The sequence below is a fragment of the Capricornis sumatraensis genome, chromosome 13 (assembly GCF_032405125.1).
Source record: "Capricornis sumatraensis isolate serow.1 chromosome 13, serow.2, whole genome shotgun sequence".
In the NCBI taxonomy this organism is placed as follows: domain Eukaryota; kingdom Metazoa; phylum Chordata; class Mammalia; order Artiodactyla; family Bovidae; genus Capricornis; species Capricornis sumatraensis.
This window is the reverse complement of record NC_091081.1, coordinates 83838861-83862363: the sequence shown is the minus strand read 5'-3', so window position 1 is coordinate 83862363 and position 23503 is coordinate 83838861. Positions and strand designations below refer to the sequence as shown.

Genomic DNA, 23503 nt, shown 5'->3' with positions numbered 1-23503 from the left:
GTGTCACCACCCGAAGGGGACCTTGGGGGGGACTGGTGGACGCCGCCGTCACCCTGGGCGGGACCCAGTGACGAAGCTGGGGGAGCCCCTGCCGGGAAGGCAGGGACTGCGGTCTCAGCGTCAGGGGGGAGGAGGATGTACTCAAATCTTTCCCCCAGCACGCTTTAGTGGGCTTCGGGTCTCGCTCTTTCCGTGTGTGAGTCTGTGTGAGTGCGTGTACGTGTGTGTTAAGAACATATGTGAGAATGAGGTGTGCTGAGTGGGATCATTGCGAGGGTATCTGAGGTGCGGGGGGAGGGCAGAAATGGGGACCTCGGAGGGTGGGGGGGTTCCCTGCCATCCTTTGGTGCTGAGTTTTCTGTTAACCCTGGCTCGCTACAGAGTGAAAGACACTTTGGTAAGACGACTAAATTATGCCTCAAAAAAAAAAACAAAACAAAAATTACACTGTTTGGCTTCTCTCTGGTATGTGCACACAGCGCCGCCTTTCTTCCCTTCAGACCCCCTTCCTAAACTTCGGAGTGCCGGACCACAGAGCGCTCCCGAGCAGGGAGCTCAAGGCTGGGGGTGCGGAGGGCAGGCCAGGTGGCTGGAGGAGGTGGGTTCCCGGTGGCGGGAGCCTGTGAGACTGTGTGTGGAGACGGCGGGTGCCAGGAGGCTAGCCGGGCACGCGTGCGGGACCCAGGGACGCCCCGGAGGCAGCCCTGGTTCCCCGGGCCACCTTGCGGTGGTCTGTCTGGCCTTAGTCATGACGATGCGCCCACTCCCTGAAGACTCTCATCGAGGAGCAGACCCGTCTTGAACACTGAGATGATGGCTGGCAGTCCTGCAGGGATGTGAGAGATGGCTTGGCATCCTCTGTTTATCCTCGTAGCAAGCAGAAATTGGGTCCCCTAAACCAGTGCAGGCTCATTTTTACTAGAGGGCCATACACAGGAGCCCAGGTGCCCCTCTGCGCAGGCTCGGACTGAGCGGACGTGGGTACCTGGTCCCCGCCCCGCGCCTCGCTTCCGCCTTCCTTCTGGAAGCGCAGACTCCCCTGACTTGGAGGAGCTCCGCGCCGTGGCACCTAAGGCCGCGTTTGGAGTAACAGTCCACGTACAGGGCTCCGGCAAACTGCTGCCAGCCGCCAGACGCCAGGTGCAAAAGAAGAGCGGAGAAAAGCAGTGATATTTCCGGAGGAGGACGAGGGCAAACCCGATGCTACATGACCTCAGGCTGAGACGCCGCCCCCGGCGCCGGGTCTGCCGGGTCTGCCGGGTCCGTGCACGGAGCGGAGGGAGGGCCGCTCCATGCAGCCCGGTCCTCACTGCTGTCCTGCAGAAGCTCTGTAACGGGATGAGCTGTCCCGTGTAGACGGTGGCCAGACACTATGTAAAGGCTTATTCTGTTCTGAATCATGTCCTAGGTTTGCTCCTAAGTCACAGAGTGCTCACCGGGCACAAGTGACGTTGCGAGAGGGTTTAAGAGGCACTTTATGCTTAAGGGAGGGCAGGGCACCATTGGGACAAGACCGCAGAGGTGAAAAGGGGACACTCTGGTGTGGTCGTGGGAAGGGAGGGTCCGGGAGGCCCCCACCAGGGTTGACTCTTCCTGGCGTCCCCAAGGGCAGGGCAGGATACCCCTGTGCCTTTCCCACCCTGCGTCAGGCCACGTGTGGGGGTCACAAGTGCAGCCTCCCCCAGGAGCAGAGATGCTCTGGTATCCACCTGTCACCCCCCACCTGGATGGGGCGGTCCTGCCCCAGGCCCTCCCAGCACCCTGGGAGAGAGGAGAGCTGTCAGGAGCACCAGCCACCCTCCAGGCTGCACAGCTCAAACCCTGCAGCTCATTTGCCCCAAGACCCTGTTTTCCCAACTGGCAAATGGGGGTGATAACGCTCACCTCTTGGGTTGCCTCAAGGGGGAAATGAGGCTGTACATATGAACACACTTTAAGAACCCACAGCACTATAATGATTAGAAAGTTGCCTCCATGCTGCTGTGTCTCAACAAAACGCTCAGAAACTACCTTGGGGTGTCCAAAAATATTGTTTTCCTCACTGTCATCTTCCCATTCGGTAGCACTAATCTGAGTCCTAACAGTATTCACCCACACCTCCCTGGAACGTGAAAGGGACCCACAGGCACTTAACGTTCTTCTGAACTTGTCTCTGGGACCAAACACAAAACAATGAGCAAATGAACAAGGCTGCGGACAGTGCAGACCTCAGGGTCCGGGTTAGGGGAGGGCGGCAGAACGTTCTCCCAGGGCAGGGCTGACGGGCGCTCCTTCTGACACTGCCTTAGGGCCAGAGTGTGGGGAGCTGGCAGGGACCCTGAACCGGGCTTCAGAGGCTCACTCTTCCGTGAGGGGACATTCTGTCTGGCGGGACGGGGACCTAGCTATTCCTCCTCTCCGGTCCCATGATGGCAGAGACAGCCACGGAGAGACGCATCACCCCTTCCCCAGTCCCTTAACCTGCGTTCAGGGTCTCCCAGGTGCCATGGCCTCTTCAGCAGGGAGCGGTGCTGGTTCCCAGAGTGTCACTTTTCTAAGAATGAAAAACCTGTGGGTGTGAAGCCTCCCCTCTGTCCCCGGAGCAGTGGACGACGGAGTGCAAGGTCACGTCCAGTCTGACGTCTCCGTGGTGGCTGAGGTCAGCCTTGCTCAGAGCCTGCTCTGAGACCCAACATGGAAGAGAAAATGCCAAGTTCGCTTCACATTGGAGGTTGGTGCAGGGTCCTCCCGGGTGTTAGGAGCCACATCCTAGGCCTGCAGCTTTGAGGCAGGGGGCACTGAATGTACTTCTTCCAGGAAACCAAGCCCACAAAGGGACCTGATTAAAACAACACCAAGCTTGTGAGATGAGTTTAAGGGACGTGGACCATTCTGACTGACGTGGAGAAAGAGTGGATGCACGTTCTGAGCTGGCCGACTACCTCTTTACCATTCGTCGAGGAAACACATGTGGTTTGCCTCTTTCGTAGGATCACAGGTCCTCTAAAGAGAGCCGATAAAAGCGGCTAAGGATGTTTAAAGATTTTTAGATGTGCTTTTCTAACAGACACTAAATGGATCTGAAAGACAGCGATGGAGATGTACAATCGAGCAACTGTCCAGCCGCAATGTAGAAACAGCTGTGACAGACACAGACAGGGCCCCGGCGGTTTCTGGTTTTCCTCCTGGAGAAGCAGAGCAGCGTCCTGGCTGGTCCCCAAGCCAAACAGATGAGGCTTTTCAGAGGCTGTAAGAACTCACTTGTAACTGTGGACGGACGTGGGAAGGCAGACTGGAGGGACCCGTTCCCCACTCACAAGAGGACGTTCCGTCCAGCGTTTGTCTGACATGCTGCCGGGTCCGAGCAGGAGGAGCGCATCCTCTGGGGCCACACGGGAGGCCCAAGGGGGACGGGGTTCCACCTGCAGCTGCTGACCTCCCCTCCTGCTCCGGGGATGCTCGGGAGGGCGGCCACTGGCGTGACTGTCCCACTGACTGCATGCCGATCACTCAGGCTGACCTGTTCCGCGTCAGCGTCACCTCCTTCAGCAGCTGTGCTCCCGATGCCTTAACCGTGCAGCCCCTCCTGCTGTTTACAGAGCACCAGATTAAGCAGCTGGGACACACATGTTCCCTGACTCGCCGGCCCTGCCTCCAGGAGCCGCAGGTTACACACAGCTGGTCTTTCTCCACACACACAGGTGGGCAAGCCTCCCGGGACCGGTCCCTCTGCCCTCCGAGACGACCCTCACCCTGCACAGAAAGCCGGGGGGCTCGGCTCTCAGCCAATCACCTGAGCTGCAGCAGGGACCCGGCAACGATGCACGAGCAGGCGTCCCAAGCTCCGAGGCTGCGTCTCAGCTGCCTGCATCCTTGGCGTCAGCGTCCCAGAGCTTCCGGGCACGTGACACGGAGACCGAGTGCAGCAGACGCCCCCGGGCTTCCTGTCCCGCCTGCCACCCACGCGTCTGGGGCAGCGGGCACCCCCGAGAGCAGGCTCGGTGCACAGTCCTGGATCTCTTGACCTGGGACAGCTGAAACCCACTCACAGCACCTGCCACCACCTGGCATCTGTTTATGACGCTTGGCTGTTGGAGATGACCGTTCTTCTGGGCAGAAACAGCAGAATACCCAGCTTCACCTCAACAGCTGGCATGCTGTCCCCTTTGCAGGGGGCAGGCCGGCTCCCGCCTCCTCCCTATCCACCCCCCACCCGCTGCAGTGCCACAGCGAGCAGCCAGCCACGAAGGGACACTGATTTAGAGGCTTTGATAACTGAATTTCAACTGTCTTCTTTTGATGCCCTTTTTCTAAAGTAAAAATAGAAACCTTTCTGGAGCACAGTGAGGCCAAAGTGAAATTGGTCCCCACTGTGAATTTCAGTTCTCAGTGGGGGAAAAAAGCAAAGGGTTTCTCCAGTAAAGGGTAAGTAGCTACAAATGAGGCATTCCCCAGTCCCTGTAGCCTTGTCCTATTTTAATATTAGGGTTATGGATTAATTAAAAAATAATAGCATTTACTTCAGACCTTTTCAGTATTTAGAAAATATTTCCTAGGACTGCTGGTAAAGCTTTTCACCAAGCAAGACTCGTACAATTTTTACCTTTATTTTTTTGTATACAGTCTCGTTTCACATGTTGGAGTGACTAGAGAGTTCTGAAATTTCTAGCATCCATGTTCCCTTGAGTTTTAATGAAGTAAGTGGCATGAATACAAAGTTTGGGATGCTGAAAAACAATCCGTTCAGAAGGTGGGTCAGAAACCACTAGGGCTGTACACGTGTGAGGAAGTCACTCAAACAGGAATGATTTGAATGGACCAAGAAAAAAAAAACTCACCTAATGTAGGAAAAGAACTGTGCTTCTAAAATTTATAATAGTTGACTCAAGAAGAGAGCAAGTGGAGTGAGGAGACAGCAGGTCGCTGGAGCGAGTGACAGGGGCCACCCCAGAACAGGGGACTGGCGGCCCTTTAACAGTAAGTCAGGATGAGGCTGGGTACTTAGGAGGCTGTTGGGCTACAGGGACGGCAAAGTAGTCCAAACAGCATAGACGTTTCCATCACAAAAACCAACTGATCATCTCAGTAGGTGCAGAAGGAACATCAGGCAAAGTCAAACATCTAGTCGTGATAGAAACTCAATAAACCAGGAAAACAAGGAAACATCTTCAACCTCATACACGGCATTTATGAAAAGCCCACAAGGACACCATAAATTAAAAGAATGACTGTTGCCAGCTAAGGTGAAAATCATGACAAAAACATGATTCTCACCAGAGCAGATCTGTTTTCTGGCTGGGGGCTGGGGCGGGGGGCAGTGGGGGCCACAATTTAACAAGCTGATCCTAAAATTCTTAGAGAAACACAAACAACCCAGAATAACCAAAACAATCTTGAGGAAGCAGAACGAAGTTGAAGAGCTCACACTTTCCAACTTCAAAACTTCCTTTACAAAGCTACACTAATCCAGACAGTGGGGTTCTACATAAGACAGCCGTGCAGATCAATGGAACAGAACCGAGAGTCCAGGGATAAACCCCTAGATTTGTGTTCAAGTGATTTCAACAAGGATGCCAAAACAATTCAACAGAGAAAAGAGAGTCTTTTTAATAAATGAATGCAAGGTCTAATAAATATTGACATGCAGAACGGTGAACTTAGACCTTTATCTGATACGATATGTAAACATTAAAAATAGACGATAGAGCTAAACATGAGAGCTAAAACTATACAAGTCTTAGAAGAAAATATAGGTATAAATACTTCCTGACCTTGAGTCGTCATGATATCAAGAGCACCTGCAATGAAGAAGCAGCCTGCACACCAGACTTCAAAATTCAAGACTTCTGTACTTCAAAAGAAACCGTTAAAGTGTGAAGAGATAAGCCACAGACTGTGGGGTAAAACATTTGCAAATCAAGTATCTGGGAAAGCATTTGTATCCAGAATGTATAAAACTCTCTCACAATTTAGTAAGAAGACAAGTGACCCGATACAAAATTGGGCAAAAATTCACACAGACACCTCACTAAAGACAGATAAGCACCCAACACACACCAGAAACGCTCACCATGGTCAGAAAAACGCAGATCAGAACCATAATGGACACCGCCTGACATATTCTGGGACGGCTACTATGTAAAAAGACAGTATCGAGAGTTGGCAAGGGCTGGGAAAAGCTAGAACCTTCTGTGTTGCTGGTTGGGAAGTTAAGCCAATGCAGCAGCCACTTTGTCAGTCTGACAGTTTGTTAAGAAACTGAACATGCATTTACCCTATAAGCCAGCGGTTCCACTCTCAAGAGAAATGAAAATACAGATCCACGCAGAGACCTGTACGCAACTGTTCGCAGCAGCATCATTCACTGCAGCCAAAAAGTGAAAGCAGTCAATGAATCAATCAATCAATCACGTGGTATATCCATACAGTGGATCAATACTCAGCAATAAAAAGGGACGGTGCAATTAACACAATGTTACGACCGCACAAACCTTGGAATCGGGCTAAGTGACAGAGGCCGACACAGAGGAGCGCAGTCTGAAATCCCACTTACACCACACGTCTAGAACAGGCTCATCTACAGAATCGGTAGGTGGCTCGGTGGCTGCCTACGGCTGGGGGAGGGCTGACTGCAAATGGACATGAGCTTTCTTTCGGGGAAACGGAATTATTCTAAGATGGATTATAATGACGGCTGTACAACTACGTACCTATGTTAAAAACCACTGAACTGTACACTTTAAATGTTACATAAATCATCCCTCCGATAGCTATTTTAAAACAATGAAATTACAAATCATTCTGTTATGCCAACTCAAGGACATTAATTTCTGTGCTGAGGGGATCAGCGCCCTGGAGGGAAGGCGAACATAGACAGAACACGCTTGAGCCAGCCCTTGCCCAGAGTCAGCTGCCACGTGTCAGGACTGTGTCAGATGCCCTCTAGAAAGATTTCAGGAAGCTTTAAGGTCAATCTTTTAAAACCATTTAATAGCAAAAAGAAATAAAAGAATACCATCAACAACAGATAATTTGGGCTATTTTAGAAAACTAACTGCTGAAATATTTACATTCTGAAAAAAGACGCTTTCAAGATATTATTCAGCAGTATGTACAGTGACCCGGCACCTACACATCTTGATTTAAAAATAAAACTGAGCCCTCAACATGTGACAATAAGGCTTGAACTTTTATCTACTCTGAACTTGCAGGGAACATCCAAAGCCTTGAAAGGGCCTCCGATGTCCTCAGCTTTGCTTCGTCTCTCTCCCGCTCTGTGGCGAGGCGACCCTGGACCCTGAAGGCCTGACAGTGCCTTCTCTTGAGGGACACGCAGTGACAAGGGCAGACGCCTGTATGGATAACGTGTCGGCTCTGAAGCTGATGACCATTGAGAGACAATATAACAGCTTTCCTAAAATAAACCATTTATTGAAAAAAGAACCTTTTTTCTTAAAATTTCATTAATCGGCCTTTTGCAGAACAAATCTGTGGCTTGCCAACAACAACAAAAAAGGTAAGGTTTCACAGTCAGTGCACTCGACAAAACAGGAGATTAACAGCAAGGCCCAGGGCGCCTGATAACACTACAACTGCTTCTGGACCTAGAGAGGTCGACGGTGTTACCCTGATGCCACGGTTCTCTGTCGGCCGGGATACGGCGGGCACGGAGGCGGGGGTCCATGTACAGTAGTAATGGCACTTGGCACGCAGCTTCTCCACCTCGCGGACGCCAGCTCTCAGGGGGGCCCGGGCCATGGGGCGCAGACGGGAGCAGCAGGAGGCGGACGCTCGTCACCGGGCAGCCGGCCGTCTCGGAGGGTCAGCGAGGGCGATGCCGCTTCTCGGCGCAGTCTTCGTGGAAACGTTGCATACAGTAGTGATCGAGGGGACTCTCCGAGTACAGGCACTCTGCCAGGCCCCAGGCCCGTCAGCTTCACTCTTCATCCGTGCAGACCTGTGAGGAAGGCAGGACAGTGCTGAGTGCCACTCACGCGTGCCACGCGCCAGGTTTACGGGTGAGTCCTCACGGGTGCCCCCTGATGCTACCGCAGTGAGCCTGGCCCAGGGCAGAGGCGTGATCGGGGCAGTGGGGTGTCACTGCCAAGCTCCGGCTTTACGGACTGACTATTGACAGCATCTGTCAGGATATATCTGTACAAGTCACCAAAAATTGTTTATACACCTTATAAACAATAAACACATTTTTATTTAGTTACAAATCCCTAGTATCTATGCAGCAAACAGCTACTGGCTCCTTGATTTCACTCCCCCAGGAATAACATCACCATCCCCCCAGCCTCATCTCCCCTAATCAGGACCTGTCAATGTTTTCTCCAGGGTTCCGCTCTCTTTCCATTTCTTCTCCAAATACTGTCCCAGCAGTATCTCTGTCTGCAAGCCTATCTCCTACCCCAATTTTCTCCTGAGTGCCAGTCCAAAGTATTCACATGCCCCAGCAGGTGTCCCAGACATACCTCAAACTCCATCTACCAAAGAGAAAACCACCACTCTCAGATCACCCCCTCAGCCAGAGGCCCTCCTGACCTGTCCTGGTGAGCGGAACCCAATAGCTGGTGACGCCAGCAGGGGCTGGAGCCGTTCTGGGCTCCTGCCCCTGCACACCTTCTTCCACACCCGGTCAGTCACACACTCGCAGCCACCGTAACCTCTCAGTTCAGTTCAGTTGCTCAGTCGTGTCCGACTCTTTGCGACCCCATGAACCGCAGCACGCCAGGCCTCCCTGTCCATCACCAACTCCTGGAGTCCACCCAAACCCATGTCCATTGAGTCAGTGATGCCATCCAACCATCTCATTCTCTGTCGTCCCCTTCTCCTCCCGCCCTCAATCTTTCCCAGCATCAGAGTCTTTTCCAATGAGTCAGTTCTTTGCATCAGGTGACCAAAGTACTGGAGATTCAGTTTCAACATCAGTCCTTCCGACCAACACCCAGGACTGATCTCCTTTAGGATGGACTGCATGGCTGATCCCTCACCCCTGACCTCCCTTCCCACCCTTTTGGCCGTGTTACCAGCTTCCTACCTAGCCTCCTGCCTCCACAGTTATCACTCAACAGCACAACCATCGTGTCGTGCTTGACAGTAAAACCGACACCCCTTCTCACGGCTCCTGCCTACCCTCGGGCGCTATCGCTGGCCGCCAGCCTCACCCTGTGCACCGTCAGCTCTCACTGACACCCGGCTTCACCCTCTCGGGAGGCGGACTCCCTTCCACTCTGTCCCCCCGACTCCTGCCTCCGCTCCCTGAGCTGGCTAATCCCTCCCCAACGGCTCTGGCATCTCGCTCGGAAGGAAGCAGGAGCTGGGGTCACCTGACGGGATGGAAGTCCTCTCCTCGGTGACGCTGCAACCTGGCACCCGTTCCACCGCCACGGCTCTAACACGGCCCTTGCTCGGTACTCAGTCCGTCTCTGCTCCCTCAGTAGAGACTGGCTGCTACCAACCCTGCACTCAAGCAGACTGCACGCTCTGACGGGAAACTGTCTCTCACCCCGTCCCCCTGAAAATCCCATTTCACGGTCCCAAGGGCCCCTCAAAGCACCAACATGGGTCACGGAGAACCGCAACGAACATCTGCCCAAAGGACAAAAAACATACAGAATTCCCTGGCACTGGACATTTTAGCTCCTTTCCATTTCAGGTACAGATTTAAGCCTCCAAATTTCATTAAAGTGCCAGATGCGAACAGAACACAAACATTTATTCAGCACTCTGCCAAACCTTGACGAAGGAATGGTCGAGGAGCTGGCTGGCTGTCCACCGCATCCTGGGCTCGCTCTCCAGGCAGTGAGAAAGGAAGTCCTTCCCTTCGGGGCTTAATCGTTCAGGGATCGGCGGCTTGTGCCCCATCCCCACTTTGTACATAATCTGAAAGTTGTGTTCATACTCATGCCAAGGTCTCTAAAAACAGGGAAAAAATCAGGTTTCGACACTACGTGACCATAAAGAAAAAGCAGCTGCCCTGTCTCTTTTTAGACATCTCAGTATCGATACGTACCAAGGCCAGCAAACTTTTACATAAGCTTGCAAGCCAGGCGGTCTCTGTCACAACTATTCAATTTTCCCATTATAACATAAAAGCAGGCTTAGGCTACAATGTATAAATGAATGGGTATAGCTGCATTCCAATAAAACTTTATTTACAAAATCAGGCGGTGGGCATAGTCTGCCTAGCCTGAGGTGTCCTATCGTCCAGCATTACCTAGATGTCATCGTCATCTAATACGTAAAATAATATAAAAATGTCAATAAAACAAAACCCAACAGTTATCTTACTGGGATGGTTAATATGCTACCTTGTTGAATAATCAACATTAAATTTTACTAATGCCAAGCTTATTTTATTACAGTTACAGGGAAATGAGATTCATGGGGAAAGAACATAGCCTCCCAATTTACGTACCACTGTTTACCTACTGGGATGTATATTCTTCAGTGTGAGAACTCGCTCTTTTTCCAACGTATGGCTTGATATTTGGGCATCTATGTTAATGCTAACAGAAATAATACTAGCTAATATTTATTGAGCACTTATTCTCAGCCACTGCAAGTCGAGCTGTATATCAATTTAATTTCCTAGTAATAATACTTGAGGTTTGTAACTTTCTTGCTTTACAACTAATGCTATAAACCTCCCCTGCCAAACACACGACTTTCATACATTTGTACAATTGTTCATCAGCAGTATCTACATCAGAAGATCAATTTTGAGGATTTTCAGATACTACGTCACATGTGACAGTTTCACTGCCCTTAAAATCGATATGCTCTGTCCTTCCTTCCATCTCCCACTGCTAAGTCGCTCAGTCGTGTTTGACTCTTTGTGACCCCATGGACTGTAGCCCGCCAGGCTCCTCTGTCCATGGGATTCTCCAGGCAAGAACACTGGAGTGGGTTGCCATGCCCTCTTCCAGGGGATCTTCCCGACTCGGGGATCGAACCAGCAATTCCTGCACCGGCAGGCAGGCTCTCTACCACGAGCACCACCTGGGAAGCCCGGGCAGCCTCCGATCTTCTCTGACGCGCCTGTTCTGCCTCTTCCGGAATGGCAGAAGGCTGAGAGTCATACAGGATGTGGCGTTTTCAGACTGGGTTCGTTCACTCGGCAGTGAGTATGTGTTTTCAGGTTCCTCCCTGTCGTTTCACGGCCAGTTTCTTTTTGTCACTGCATAACATTCCGTGATGTGGATTATCACAGTTTATCCATTTATTCAATTATGGATAAAACAGATACAGGCATTCACATGCCAGTCTTTGTGTGGACAGGAGGGTTTCAACTTCTGTTTCTTCTCGTATCTGCTTACTTTTCTATGTTTTAATTGGAGTTTTGTGCTTTTTCTTTTCCTTGGAGGACTCCTCCAAGTCATGCATCCGATGAACACTTGGTTCCTAGTTTGTCCCTCGTGTTAACTTACCATATCTTTTGACAGGTCATGTTCTCTATTTTGCAGGAAACGTGTTCCTGGTCTTCATAATGGGAGTGAAGCCACATGACTGCTCTGTTAATGCCAAGTGGCCCCCTCAAGGCTTTCCACCAGGCCTGGGCTCTGCTCACCTTGCCAGTCACCATCTCTATGACAACACACCCCAGGCTCCAGATGTCAGCCGCACGCCCGTGGCCTTCTCCTTTGGCGCGAGTGATGACTTCCGGAGCCATGTACGCTTTAAAAGCCACAGATACGAGAGGAACGGGTTACAAATACAGCATCGTGAATTTAAAGAGCCAAGCAAAACATTAATATTATCTAATATTCCACAGAGAAGAAGCAACTGGTTTGTTCAGGGGAAACTTTCTCTCAATTACATAATAAAAAATATCAAGACTTCAAAATAAATATTTCAAAATAATTTCTTGAATGGATATTTTAGGAGCCAAATTAATCTCCTAAAAGACAATTCTGAATGGGCAAATATTCAGATAAATTCTATTTGTGACAAAAAGTATGAAATTTAACCTGCAAAAGAGAATGTGAAGTTTTATGATATGTTTCTAAATGATCAAAACAAATAATCACCGTTTAAACATAATACTGTTTTGACTAGAATAGTTTTAATAAACCCAGTGTGAAACACAAGGCTTTTCTGGGAAGGGAAATGAGGCCTTTCTTCCCCGCTGTAAGTTTAAGGGAGATATGTGACTTCCCAATCTGATGAGCACTTTCAGGCGTGGCTCCTCCCAGCCTGGCGAGAAGCCCTGACCACTCCCCATGTCTGCCAACCAGGAGGAGGCAGACAGGCAGGATCCCAGCATGCTGGAGGGAGCCCCAGGGCAGAGCCCAACCTCGCCAGACCCACCTGCTGTCCCCAGCGTGCTGTTCACTTCACCAGGCATGGTCTGCGCATTGTTCTTAAGCTTTACTGAGCATCCAAAATCCCCCAGCTTGATTAGTCCAGACGAGGTCAGGAAGATGTTGGCACCTAACGAGAAATGAGCAGTGTTGAGCCTCTGAAACACAACACAGGCGTTTTGAAGCTTAAGTGGTAATCTGAACTATCAGGAACTTAATTCGCAACATTATAAAGATTTATGATACTTTACTTGCAAAGGGTTATCATTAGAACGATTTTAAGCCTCATTCACAAATGGTAATACAAAGTAAAGAAATTTTAATATCAGTGCAGACAGCTTTAACAAATTCTGAACTGAAACACACGCATAAATTCCAACATTAAAAATGCAGGGAGAGGGACTTCCTTAGTGGTACAGTGGATAAGAATCCACCTGCCAATTCAGGGGACGTGGGTATGATCCTTGGTCTGGGAAGGTTCCGCCTGCTGCAGGGCAGCTGAGCACAACTGCCAGGTCCGAGCGCTGCCACTGCTGAAGCCCGTGCACCCGGAGCCTGCACTCTGCACAGAGAGAAGCCACATCCACGAGGAGCCCGCGCACCGCAAGGACGGGCAGCCCCTGCTCACCACCGCCAGAGAACGTCCGTGTGCAGCTACGAAGACCCACTATAGCCAAATATGAAATAATTAATTTTTTAAAAACCCAGGGAGATACGTAAAAGAGAAATGACCTATAAATCACAAATGCCTGTGGCAGCAGTTCTGAAGGTGAGAGCTGGTGTAGGCTCAGCAGTGGCCATAGCAGGAAGCAAGTGTAATTGAGACTTGACACACACACACACGCTCTCACACACACACACACACACACACACACACACACACTCTCTCTCTCTCTCTCTCTCACACACACACACACACACACACTCTCTCTCTTTCTCTGCTGGTCTGCAGAGATGCATCCGAAGCTGCCATCAGACTGAGTCCAGGCTGTTGGAAAGAACGTTCTGCGCACGTCTCCTATCTCAGGAGTAGCGCACACACCTGGCTCGTACTCCAGTTGGAACCTGGGGTCACTGCTCATCTCCCGGGGTGGCCCCGCCTCCTGCAGGCTACAAGGCCTGAACCCCTCTGACCCAGCCACACGGCTCAGCCTTCTGTCCAAGGTACCTCCCTCCAAAGGCCATATAGAGCCCTCATGTTAGACAGCCAGCTGCACAATGAGCTGCAGACCCTCCCCGCTCCCAGGGCAGGCGGTCCCCTGGTGCATACTGCGCTAATGCAGGGTTCCAGAGCTGACTCACAGGCCCTCTCTCTCAGCCACACTGAGCTCTAAAGATCAGCACATGGATGCACAGGGACGGACTTGATTCAAGGACTCTGAGGGATTCTCTTTATGGCCACGGCCAACGACACGAAGGTACCACTTCCTAAGTGTTTGTGTCAGAACAACTGGAAATGGGCTACCCCATGGCCTCACCCAGAGCTGAAGCAAATGCCCAGACAACAAAGTAATGTGGTGGACAGGGTGGGCGGGCAGTGAGACGGGTACGCCGGGCACGCAGGAGCCAGGACAGAGTGTGCGAAGCAGGCCCGAGGGTGGCCCAGCCCCACGGAGGCTAAGGCCTGGTCGCAAGTCCAGCCATCTACAGTGGACCTGTGTAGGTTGGCCTCAGGTCAAGGGAGAGAATGAAATCCTTCAGTCTGGGGTCAGCTAGAGACCAACCTAATCTGTCATTCTAACTATCCCTGAGACTCCCAAATACACAGATCAGGGGCATGGTGTGGGTCAGGTAAACAGGGAGGCAGTTCTGGGATAAGCATGGCTGCTCCCCTCACAACAGAAGGGCTAGCACTGTCCTTCAGTCAGTGTGACCAAGCTGACCTCGAGCAGAACTCTACACTGGAGGAGGGTGGTGTAAATAAACCCTGAAGCCAAGGTGTTCGTCGCTAGGTCATATTCCACAGTTTGTGACCCCATGGACTGTAGCCCACCAGGCTCCTCTGTCCACGGGATTCTCCAGGCAAGAACACTGGAGTGGGCTGCCACGCCCTCCTCCAGGGGATCTTCCCAACCCAGGGATCAAACCCGGGTCTCCTGCATTGCAGGCAGATTCTTTGCCATCTGAGCCACCAGGGAAACCCAAATAAACTGCCCTCTCTGCAAACTCAGCTGTAAATCGTAACTTACACCAGCCTTCCTGATTCACCGTCACTTTACATGTTCACATTCAAATTCAGAAGGGAAAGAAAGGATGTTCTGATCACAAGCCAAATTAGCCTATACAGCAGCAGGTTTCATTTTGGGGCACAGATCTGGCTAAATGTAGTGCTGAGTAGAAAGAGCAGAGCTACGTGCTCCTGGAAGGAGATGTGTGGCCTGTACAGTTTCTCAATGCTGGGTTCTTTACAGAAGAATATTTAAAGTAAAGCTGTTTCTTTCTGGAGAAGTGAGGGCAGCCACCCCGTGCCGAGCACAGCTGACGCCCTGGTGGGCAGGGGAGTGTGGGGATCACCTTTAATGTCACGGTGAACTATGCCATGCTCGTGGAGGACGTTGATGGCCACGGTGATCTGCTTCGAATACAGCCTGATGACGTGCTCCTGGAGTCCCAGCCGCGACACCTCTTCCAAGGTGCCCTCATCACAGTACTCCATGAAAATGTACATCTCCTCCTGCGGGAGCAACCACACAGGGCCCCATGTCCACCTGGGCGCTGAGTGCAGAGCCTGGAACGCTCCACTGGCCACGCCCCCGGGGACGCTTCCTTCTAAGGGTCAGCTACACTGGTCATCCTGAAGTCTGAATTCGTCTCAAAACGGTCATTTCTAACTCCTCTATAAAAAGTGGTGTCTCTGCCTGCCTCCTCTGTCTGGAATTATACAGCTTGTTGGGATAAGACCATCGCCGAATCACAGGTGATAAATGTCTGTAACCCTCTGAAATTTCAGTCTGCTATATAATCTCAGACAGGGACCAACAGGACTGTCCCTATAAATGTATTATTAAGGACTGAAACACATCCTTTTCAGATATGAATTTTTCCATGAAAAACATTAAAAATCGCCAGTATCCAACTTCCCCAGAAGCTCCTATTCCACCAAGAAGCTCCAGGTGATCCTCTTTCCCTCCAAGTGTTTACTGCTAAACACACAGGGGAAAATAAGCTGAGGTCTTCGCTTTCTCTCATTTTACAATGGTTCTTTAAATACAAACAAAAGGAAAAAAGAAAAATGACTGAACAGTGTGTTCAACAGTGGCTCGGCAAAAAACCAAAGGGGAAAAAGAAAAAAGCAAGCGACAGCAGCGTCGGGGGGCACTAGAGAAATCTTCCGATTGGCAGGATGGGTTTCAGTGCTTTATAATGTCGGGTTAATGACTACGGTCTACAACTTACATTTCAGGAAGGACTCCTCTAGTTTCAGAGAGAAGGCAGAAATGGTGTAACTCATGGAGATTTCCTGATAATTAGGCAAAGTTACTGTGCTCTGAAATGAGAAGACCTGTGATGTAGGACAGGACTCCACCTGCGCCCTCACTGACCGCTCACACCGCACAGTGTGATCAAAGTTGGCTTACTCTATGGAGCTCCACACCAAAATACCGAACCAGATTGGGGTGCTTGATGCCTTCAAAGATTTTCAGCTCGTCTGCAGTTTCCTTGATGGTTTTATGGTCGTTGGGTTGAAACCGAATCTGGAAAAGGAAACCGGCACAAACTAGAAATGCGCCCACCTGACTTCCGGGCGGGCTCTCTTGCCCTTGCTGATGAGTTAAGCCCGCCTGCTTTAGAGTACACGCTCAGACAGCAGCCAGCGGATCACTTTCCTAACTGCAGACTGAATTAACTGACCTAAGTGCCCCTTGGCGAGGATGAGGAGACGCTGCAGGGGTTGACGGGCGGGGCCACACGTGCCCGGCGCCCCACGATGGCTCTCGGGGCACTGGCCTCGCCTGCCACAGCCCTCGGTGTCTCCCAGGGGGCCTTCCTTGGGCGTCCCTGGCTCCTGCCATTCTATCTCCAGCAGTTAACAGGCTGCTCATTTCCGAACCTTGTCACAAATGTCCCCCAAACCCCCCGACCAAGTGCCCCACGGCCCCAAAGGTATAAGTGCCTAGACTGTGGGAAACGTCAGCGTTTGAGACGTCTGAAACGGTGCCCTGGGAGCACTCGGGCCAGCCCTCAGCTCAGGAACACAAGCCTCGTTCCGAGTGTCCCGCACACAGAGGCCGCAGGGCCGGGCACCCACCTCCTTCATGGCCATCAGCTCGCCGGTGTCAACGTTGATGCAGGTGTACACCTTCCCGTACTGCCCTTCCCCTGTGAACAGGGACAGACGCGCGGCTCTCAGCCACCAAGGCCAGGCCACGCTAACTCACTCCAACGTACAACGGTGTCTTCCCACCCCGACTCCACGTTCCCATATCCAGGATCGGGCTTACCACAGTCTACTACTGCAAGAGCCAAACTATTTCTGAATGCTCCCTGATAACCTACGTCTCGGGCAATCTTTTCACTATGTCTTACCTGTAAATACCTGTAAACAGAATAGAAGTGACCGGCAAATCCCAGAAGGGGCCTGAAGGCGGCGCTGAGCCCCTGGTGCATACTCTGGAGCCCCTTATGGCCCTGAGGGAGGTCTGGGCCGGGGGCAGGGGCGCGGCCGGGGTAAGGCCTGGCTGCCATCCCAATGGGCCTCCCTGCTGTCCCGTCCAGGTGTGTGGGATGTCAGTGGGGTATTCTACTAAGACACCTTCTGAAACATTAAACTAAGGGGATATATGGCTACATAAGACTGACAATGAGAATTCACACCATTTATAAAGGGTCTGATTCTGTTCAGTGTCTTCTGTCCTGACAGCTCTACAAAAACTTCCTGAGGCTCACAGAGTCCTATATTACCACTGCGTTTGTGTCTTCAGACCTAAATGCTCAACTGATAAATGCGTTTGAAAGGGGGAAAGGTCTGAAACTTAATCAGCTCCTTCTCCACACAGTCTGTCACTAGTTATGTAACAGGAAACTGTTCCATCTGGAAATTAATTAACGTTTTTGAAGACACGGCCCCACGGGCATTTGTATTCAGTCTCGCTTCAGTAAGGATCGTGTGGGAATAAGATGTAAAGAATACAGGCTAGGCCAAAGCAGTAAGAGTTACGGAGTTCTCCACTGGCAATTTCTGGAGCTGTCAAGCAGAACTATTCCACTCAATGAATCATTTAAAAATCTCTTTTACACTGTTCTTAGAACATATCTTACAAGTGAAACCGAAAAATCAGAACCCTGTGCAAAAGAGAGGATGTATATTTGCCACGCCTGTCAGAGAGAAAGACCGACCATAGGAGACTTAGCCTAAAAAAGTGTGACTGTTGTTATTTCTAACAGGGGCCATCTTTGTGTCGTGTTCTTGAGTTTCCTTACCGATTTTGTTTCCTCTTTGCCACTTAAAAGTCACCTTCCTCAAGCCAACGTGCATGACGTTGTCGTAAGACTTGGGGGTGTCACAGACTTGGCCAATGATGTTTTTTCTCCTCATTTCTCGATACCGCTTCTCTTCAAACAGTCGGACTGACTTCTGAATGGCTTCTATGGGTCCTTGCTTAGAAGCGGTATCTGCGGGCCGAAGTGTAAACTCAGTCATCCCAACAACCACAATCAAGTCGACTTCCAGCAAACAATCATAAAAACAGAGCCACGGACATTAGCACTCCATCGAGCATCATCTGTTCAGCCACGCAGCACCTGAATTCAAGTCCCCAAAAGCCAACATCTTCAGAGCATACAACCCACTACAGGGAAGTACAGAATAGAAGCTCCTCAGACAGAATCTTGGAGAAGGACACGGCAGCCCACTGCAGTGTTCTTGCCTGGAGAATCCCAGGGACGGGGGAGCCTGGGGGGCTGCAGGGGGTCGCACAGAGTCGGACACGATGGAAGCGACTTAGCAGCAGCAGCACACAGAATCAACGGTTTCCTCTCCCAACTGGTTAGACTCTGCAGTCACCACCTGTCTGCCTCTAGTCTCTCCCCTCCACTTGCTCTCACTGCTCAGAATTTTCTTACTGTTTAGCCGCTCAGTCGTGTCTGACTCTTTGCGACCCCATGGACTGGAGCCCACCAGGTTCCTCTGTTTGTGGGATTTCCCAGGCGGGAATACTGGAGTGGGCTGTAACTTCCTTCTCCAGGCAAAATCCCCCACTGAGGGATCGAGCTCGTGTGTCCTAGGTCTCCTGTGTTGTGGGCGGATTCTTTACCACTGAGCGACAAAGGAGTCCCCCAGAATTCTCTTACTCAAACGTAAAATCTGATCACATTGTTTACCCACATAATTTATTTCATGGTTTATCCCAACTTGCTGACCAACAGTCCAAGGCCATCACGCAGGGTCCTTCCAGGCTCGCTTCTCCTGGCCACTGCCCCTGGCCCCACCGCAGTCTCTGGACCAGCCTGACTGCAGAGCCTCCACGGAGCACACCACACCGAGCCTCGCTCCTCGCCCGTGCCCACGCCTCCCTGTCTTTCAGCTGTCAGAGCTCTGTTCCCCTCCAGGAAGCTGTCTCTGCTCTCTGCTGGGAAGGGAGTAAAGCTTTCCTTTCTCTAGAGTCAGAATGGTTGGAACAAAACCCAGGCTTCACCTTTCTCTAGGTGTTTGAAAATCAACAAGTGAATTACCTTCTTTAGCCATCAAATCCCAAAAAAAAAAACACCTCATTCAGAGATACTATGAGAACTCAATGAAATCACACACATAAAGCATTTAGCCCAGTGCCTGGAACATGAAAATACTGGGTAAATTTTAGCTTTTGTTATTATCTTTCCTTATTTTTCCATCTAGCCACCTCTATTTCTCCAACTTACTTTATCATGATTTATAGAAAGAAGTATCTTTTACATGGATATCTAAAATAACCGTTTCATGAAACACGATTACTCTTTCTACATGTGACTGGGTCAATCTGTATGTGTGTGTGTGCGCGTGCTGATTTTACAACAACCCACTAACAGGTCACAATCCATAATGTGAAAAGCTCTCAACCTCTGCGGTTCTCACATGCAGTACCCTAAGGCGGCATCTAAGAACCTGAATGTTCTATCAAAGCGATCAATGGGGACTGGGACGACTGAAAGGTTACTCTGAGAAGAGAAATTCCCAGAGATTTATGAAGTTCCAACTACAATCACTTCCTAAAAGCAGGGATCCCTGGTTCCCTTCCCCCACTACGTGGCACATCGCGCCTGCCTGGCACTGATCAAGGTTCACGGCTGTCAGGCCGGGGGCTCCACTGTTAAATGCTTCTGGGAAATCGTCTTTTCTTTTACAGTAAACATTTCTCAAGATTTCCTAGTCTTTTAAGATGTCTGTGCAAACTGTAACTCTTCCAAGAGTTCCCAAGTTTACTTGACCACAAAGTATTTGTTTTGAAAATTATCACAAAGACCTGGTATCCGTGGGAACTGCTGATGACGTAAGAGGCCCTGCGGAGAACCCCTTCCATGCCACTGGGCTCGAGCTGATGAATGCCCCTCGACCCCCAAACCCTACAGGCACCTCACCTGCCTGGCCTGGCGAATGCGGCTTCGCGACTGCCCCGTGGTCAGCATCTTCGTCCACACTGCCCGTGATGGCGCTCGGGCCTGCTTCCCACCTCCCCCACGACCCAGGCCTGCCCCGCCGTCCTCCTCACCCCCCACGCCCGACTCCCTGAACATGGGAGGCTTGCATGCTGCAGAGGCTCAGGGGCTGCCCGCGGTCTGCACGCAGGGCCTGGACCACCGAGCCCACAGCTGAAGACTGGCTGTGCCGAGACCTCCCCGCACCCTTTCAGCTCCGCCTCCACTCACACCCGCGCTCGCCAGGCTGGGCCGGGCACGCTGGGCTGCTCTTAAGTCACTGGGCCTCCAGATATGTTTCTCTTTCTGTACTTTCCATTCTGGCTGGACACAGACCTCCTTCTCCTTCAGGGACCAGCCCAAGCCTTGACCTTCCCTGAAGCCCTTCGTGACTGCTCCGGGCCTGGTGACAACCCTCCTGCTCAGTCACACATGTTCCAAAGGGGTGCTGTGGGGGCAAGCACAGGCGACCTCGGCCAAACGTCTGGCCTCTCAGAAACTCAGATCATTTACGAAAAGAGAACAGGATCCGTTCTGCCTAGGTATGGCTCAAGACTGTTCTGACGAAGAATACGCGAAAGCATTTTGTGCTAGACCAGGGCCCTTTCTGGTATTTATTATTCTGGGTCATACGGACCAATCACCTGCTGTGTACGACAAATGCTTTCTCTCAGCTTCTTAACATAATAAATAAGTGGTTATTCATTTCACAAGTATTTATTATATTCCTACATGTATGGAACAGTGGAAACAGTGTCAGACTTTATTTTTGGGGGCTCCAAAATCACTCCAGATGATGACTGCAGCCATGAAATTAAAAGATGCTTACTCCTTGGAAGGAAAGTTATGACCACCCTAGAAGGCATATTCAAAAGCAGAGACATTACTTTGCCAACAAAGGTCCGTCTAGTCAAGGCTATGGTTTTTCCAGTGGTCATGTATGGATGTGAGAGTTGGACTATAAAGAAAGCTGAGTGCTGAAGAATTGATGCTTTTGAACTGTAGTGTTAGAGAAGACTCTTGAGAGTCCCTTGGACTGCAAGGAGATCCAACCAGTCCATTCTAAAGGAGATTGGTCCTGGGTGTTCTTTGGAAGGAATGATGCCAGAGCTGAAACTCCAGTACTTTGGCCACCTCATGCGAAGAGTTGACTCATTGGAAAAGACTCTGATGCTGGGAGGGATTGGGGCCAGGAGGAGAAGGGGACGACAGAGGATGAGATGGCTGGATGGCATCACCGACTCGATGGACACGAGTTTGAGTGAACTCCGAGAGTTGGTGATGGACAGGGAGGCCTGGTGTGCTGCGATTCATGGGTCACAAAGAGTCGGACAGGACTGAGCGACTGAACTGACTAACTGACCATGTACAAAGGGCTTCCCAGGTGGCACTAGTGGTAAAGAACCCGCCTGCCAATGCTGGAGACATAAGAGATGCGAGGTCGATCCCTGGATCAGGAAGATCCCCTGGAGGAGGGCATGGCAGCCCACTCCAGTATTCTTGCCTGGAGAATCCCACGGACAGAGGAGCCTGGTGGGCTACAGTCCATAAGATGGCAAAGAGTTGGACATGACTAAAGCGACTTAACACACACACCATGTACAAACAATTACGTGAAGGGCCCACCCATAAAATGAATATCACATAAAATGAACATCACCCTGTTTAAAGAATAGAAAACTGAGAGAAACACATTCCTGCTCCAAAGGAACTTATAATGATAAGAAACAGGAATTGCACACACACAGCACAGACAGGAAGTGACGCCAGAGGCACAAAAGGGACCATAAAACATTAATGTAGAAGGTCGAGTAAGTCATAAGCTGAAGCACGTTTTAGCTGAAACTGTTTGCTTTCTGCTTAAACATTCAACATTCTTTCTCTTACCCTTGGTCTGACTGATAAGCGTCCGAAGTTCCCAACTTCTTCGAGTTGACCCACTTGAATCACCTTTCGGATATGCTGGTTCTGCAGAAAGTATTTTTTTCATACAAACTAAGAAGACTTATAAAACAAACAGGCATATTTGATTCAGAGCCAGAATGAAATGCAGGTGATAGTGATGATTAGCGAACCACCAGCCTGTCATTCCCAGTGATTGATTTGTTTGCTGTGAGTGTGAAAAGCTGTCCCTACAATCATTCAGAGCAAACGGCACCAAACTAAGGAGCTGTTAATGGGGTTACAGGACGTTAACTACATTAAGCTTCCACAAGTAACAGACAACAGAATACTGAGCAAAAACTGGATTTTTGTGGGGGGGTTGGGAATGGCTGGGAGGGGGTCCCCCCTTCCCAGGGTCCTACCCAAGAGGACAGTAGAACTACAGGAGCAACGGTGTGGTTTCTGGGCAAAGACTCCTAGCTCTGCACTCTAATAAAACCTGTCATCCACAAGCACAGTGCCACTTTGTATTTTTAAAGCGGATTAAGAGTGCTCAACAATTAAAACATCAGGAACAATAATTTTCAAAAATTATTTAGCAACAGAGGGAGAAAACGCACACGTAGAAAGGCATCTGGATTAAAAGGCCAACGTGCCTAGCACTGAACCTCTCCCAAGGCTCTGTCACTCCTGTTCTCAGCGGGAGCCAGTGGTCCGGGACCAGCGGTGAGGCTGGCGGGGGACGCAGGGGACAGCTCACACTCACCCTCGCGCTCCTCGGTGGGGCTGGAGTGGCGGCTCAGCGACCTGAACTGCAATTCAGCTGCGATGGAAGCCAGGCGGTCATTTTCAGGGACGCTGGAACCCCTGTTTTAACATTTTGAAAATTAAGCTATCAATTTGATAGACCTTGAAAGATATGTCCGAGTCTTCTAGAGCAGCGATTCTCAACTGGGGGTGACTCTGCCCCCAAGAACATCAGGCATCCGTGGGTCAAGGCCTACATGAAGGACAGCCCCCAAACCAAGACTGCCTGATTCACCCCAAGTGACAGCGCCCCCAACCGAGACACCTGTCTCTGGGGTGTGGAAGGAGAACACAGGAGAACTGGCTGCACAATACATGGCTTCATGTTAAAGACAGCAACAAAAATAAAAACAAAACAGTAGTTACTGAAGTACTGCTGACGTGTGTGGACAGCTCTCTAATTTAAGCCCGGGATGGATTAAAATTAGGAGCCAAATCTGGCTGATATTTAAGATGATCATCACATTATATTCAAGTACTTAATTCTATTTAAAGTGCTCAAATCGTTACATGACTCACAAGACCTCAGGTCCCTTCAGGAGCAAGTGGAAGGGAATGCCTAACCATTTCTTAAGCAGTAGCCAAGCAAAAGGGCAGAAGAGCAGGAAGCTTAACATGTAAAGGGCCAAGCTAAGTTGCGGCTTTTCCAGAAGTGTTCAGCAATCCAGAATGAGTCCACAAAAGGGTAAATAAAGCCCAGAATTAAATAAGGGCAAGCGTTAAATTATAATTCAAATCATCGGAAATAAACACGGTGTTAGTTTATTAACCAGTTTAGTGCATATTTTTTTAAACGAATGATATAATGAAGTATGGTAGCTTTTATGCTCTTTTGTTTTTTAATTACAGACTGAGCAGGTTTAAAGAAACATGGTCTACTGGACAGACATTCACAAATTATGAAGTGTGCAAGG

At 50.3% G+C, this 23503-nt stretch overlaps 1 protein-coding gene across 1 annotated transcript in view; it reads right to left on the bottom strand.

Annotated features, from left to right (window-relative positions):
• Window positions 1-7112: 7112 nt before the first annotated feature.
• Window positions 7113-23503, bottom strand: part of MAP3K4 (mitogen-activated protein kinase kinase kinase 4) — a 105554-nt gene continuing 89163 nt past the window's right edge. Inside the window, exons 19-28 of the mRNA XM_068984976.1 lie at window positions 22549-22649; window positions 21786-21866; window positions 17709-17900; window positions 16537-16607; window positions 15866-15982; window positions 14802-14961; window positions 12295-12417; window positions 11555-11661; window positions 9721-9900; window positions 7113-7936 (exon numbers count right to left, since the gene is read on the bottom strand). Of these exons, the coding sequence (XP_068841077.1) occupies window positions 7916-7936; window positions 9721-9900; window positions 11555-11661; window positions 12295-12417; window positions 14802-14961; window positions 15866-15982; window positions 16537-16607; window positions 17709-17900; window positions 21786-21866; window positions 22549-22649 (1153 nt within the window). The 3' untranslated portion in view covers window positions 7113-7915. The remainder of the gene's footprint in view (window positions 7937-9720; window positions 9901-11554; window positions 11662-12294; window positions 12418-14801; window positions 14962-15865; window positions 15983-16536; window positions 16608-17708; window positions 17901-21785; window positions 21867-22548; window positions 22650-23503) is intronic.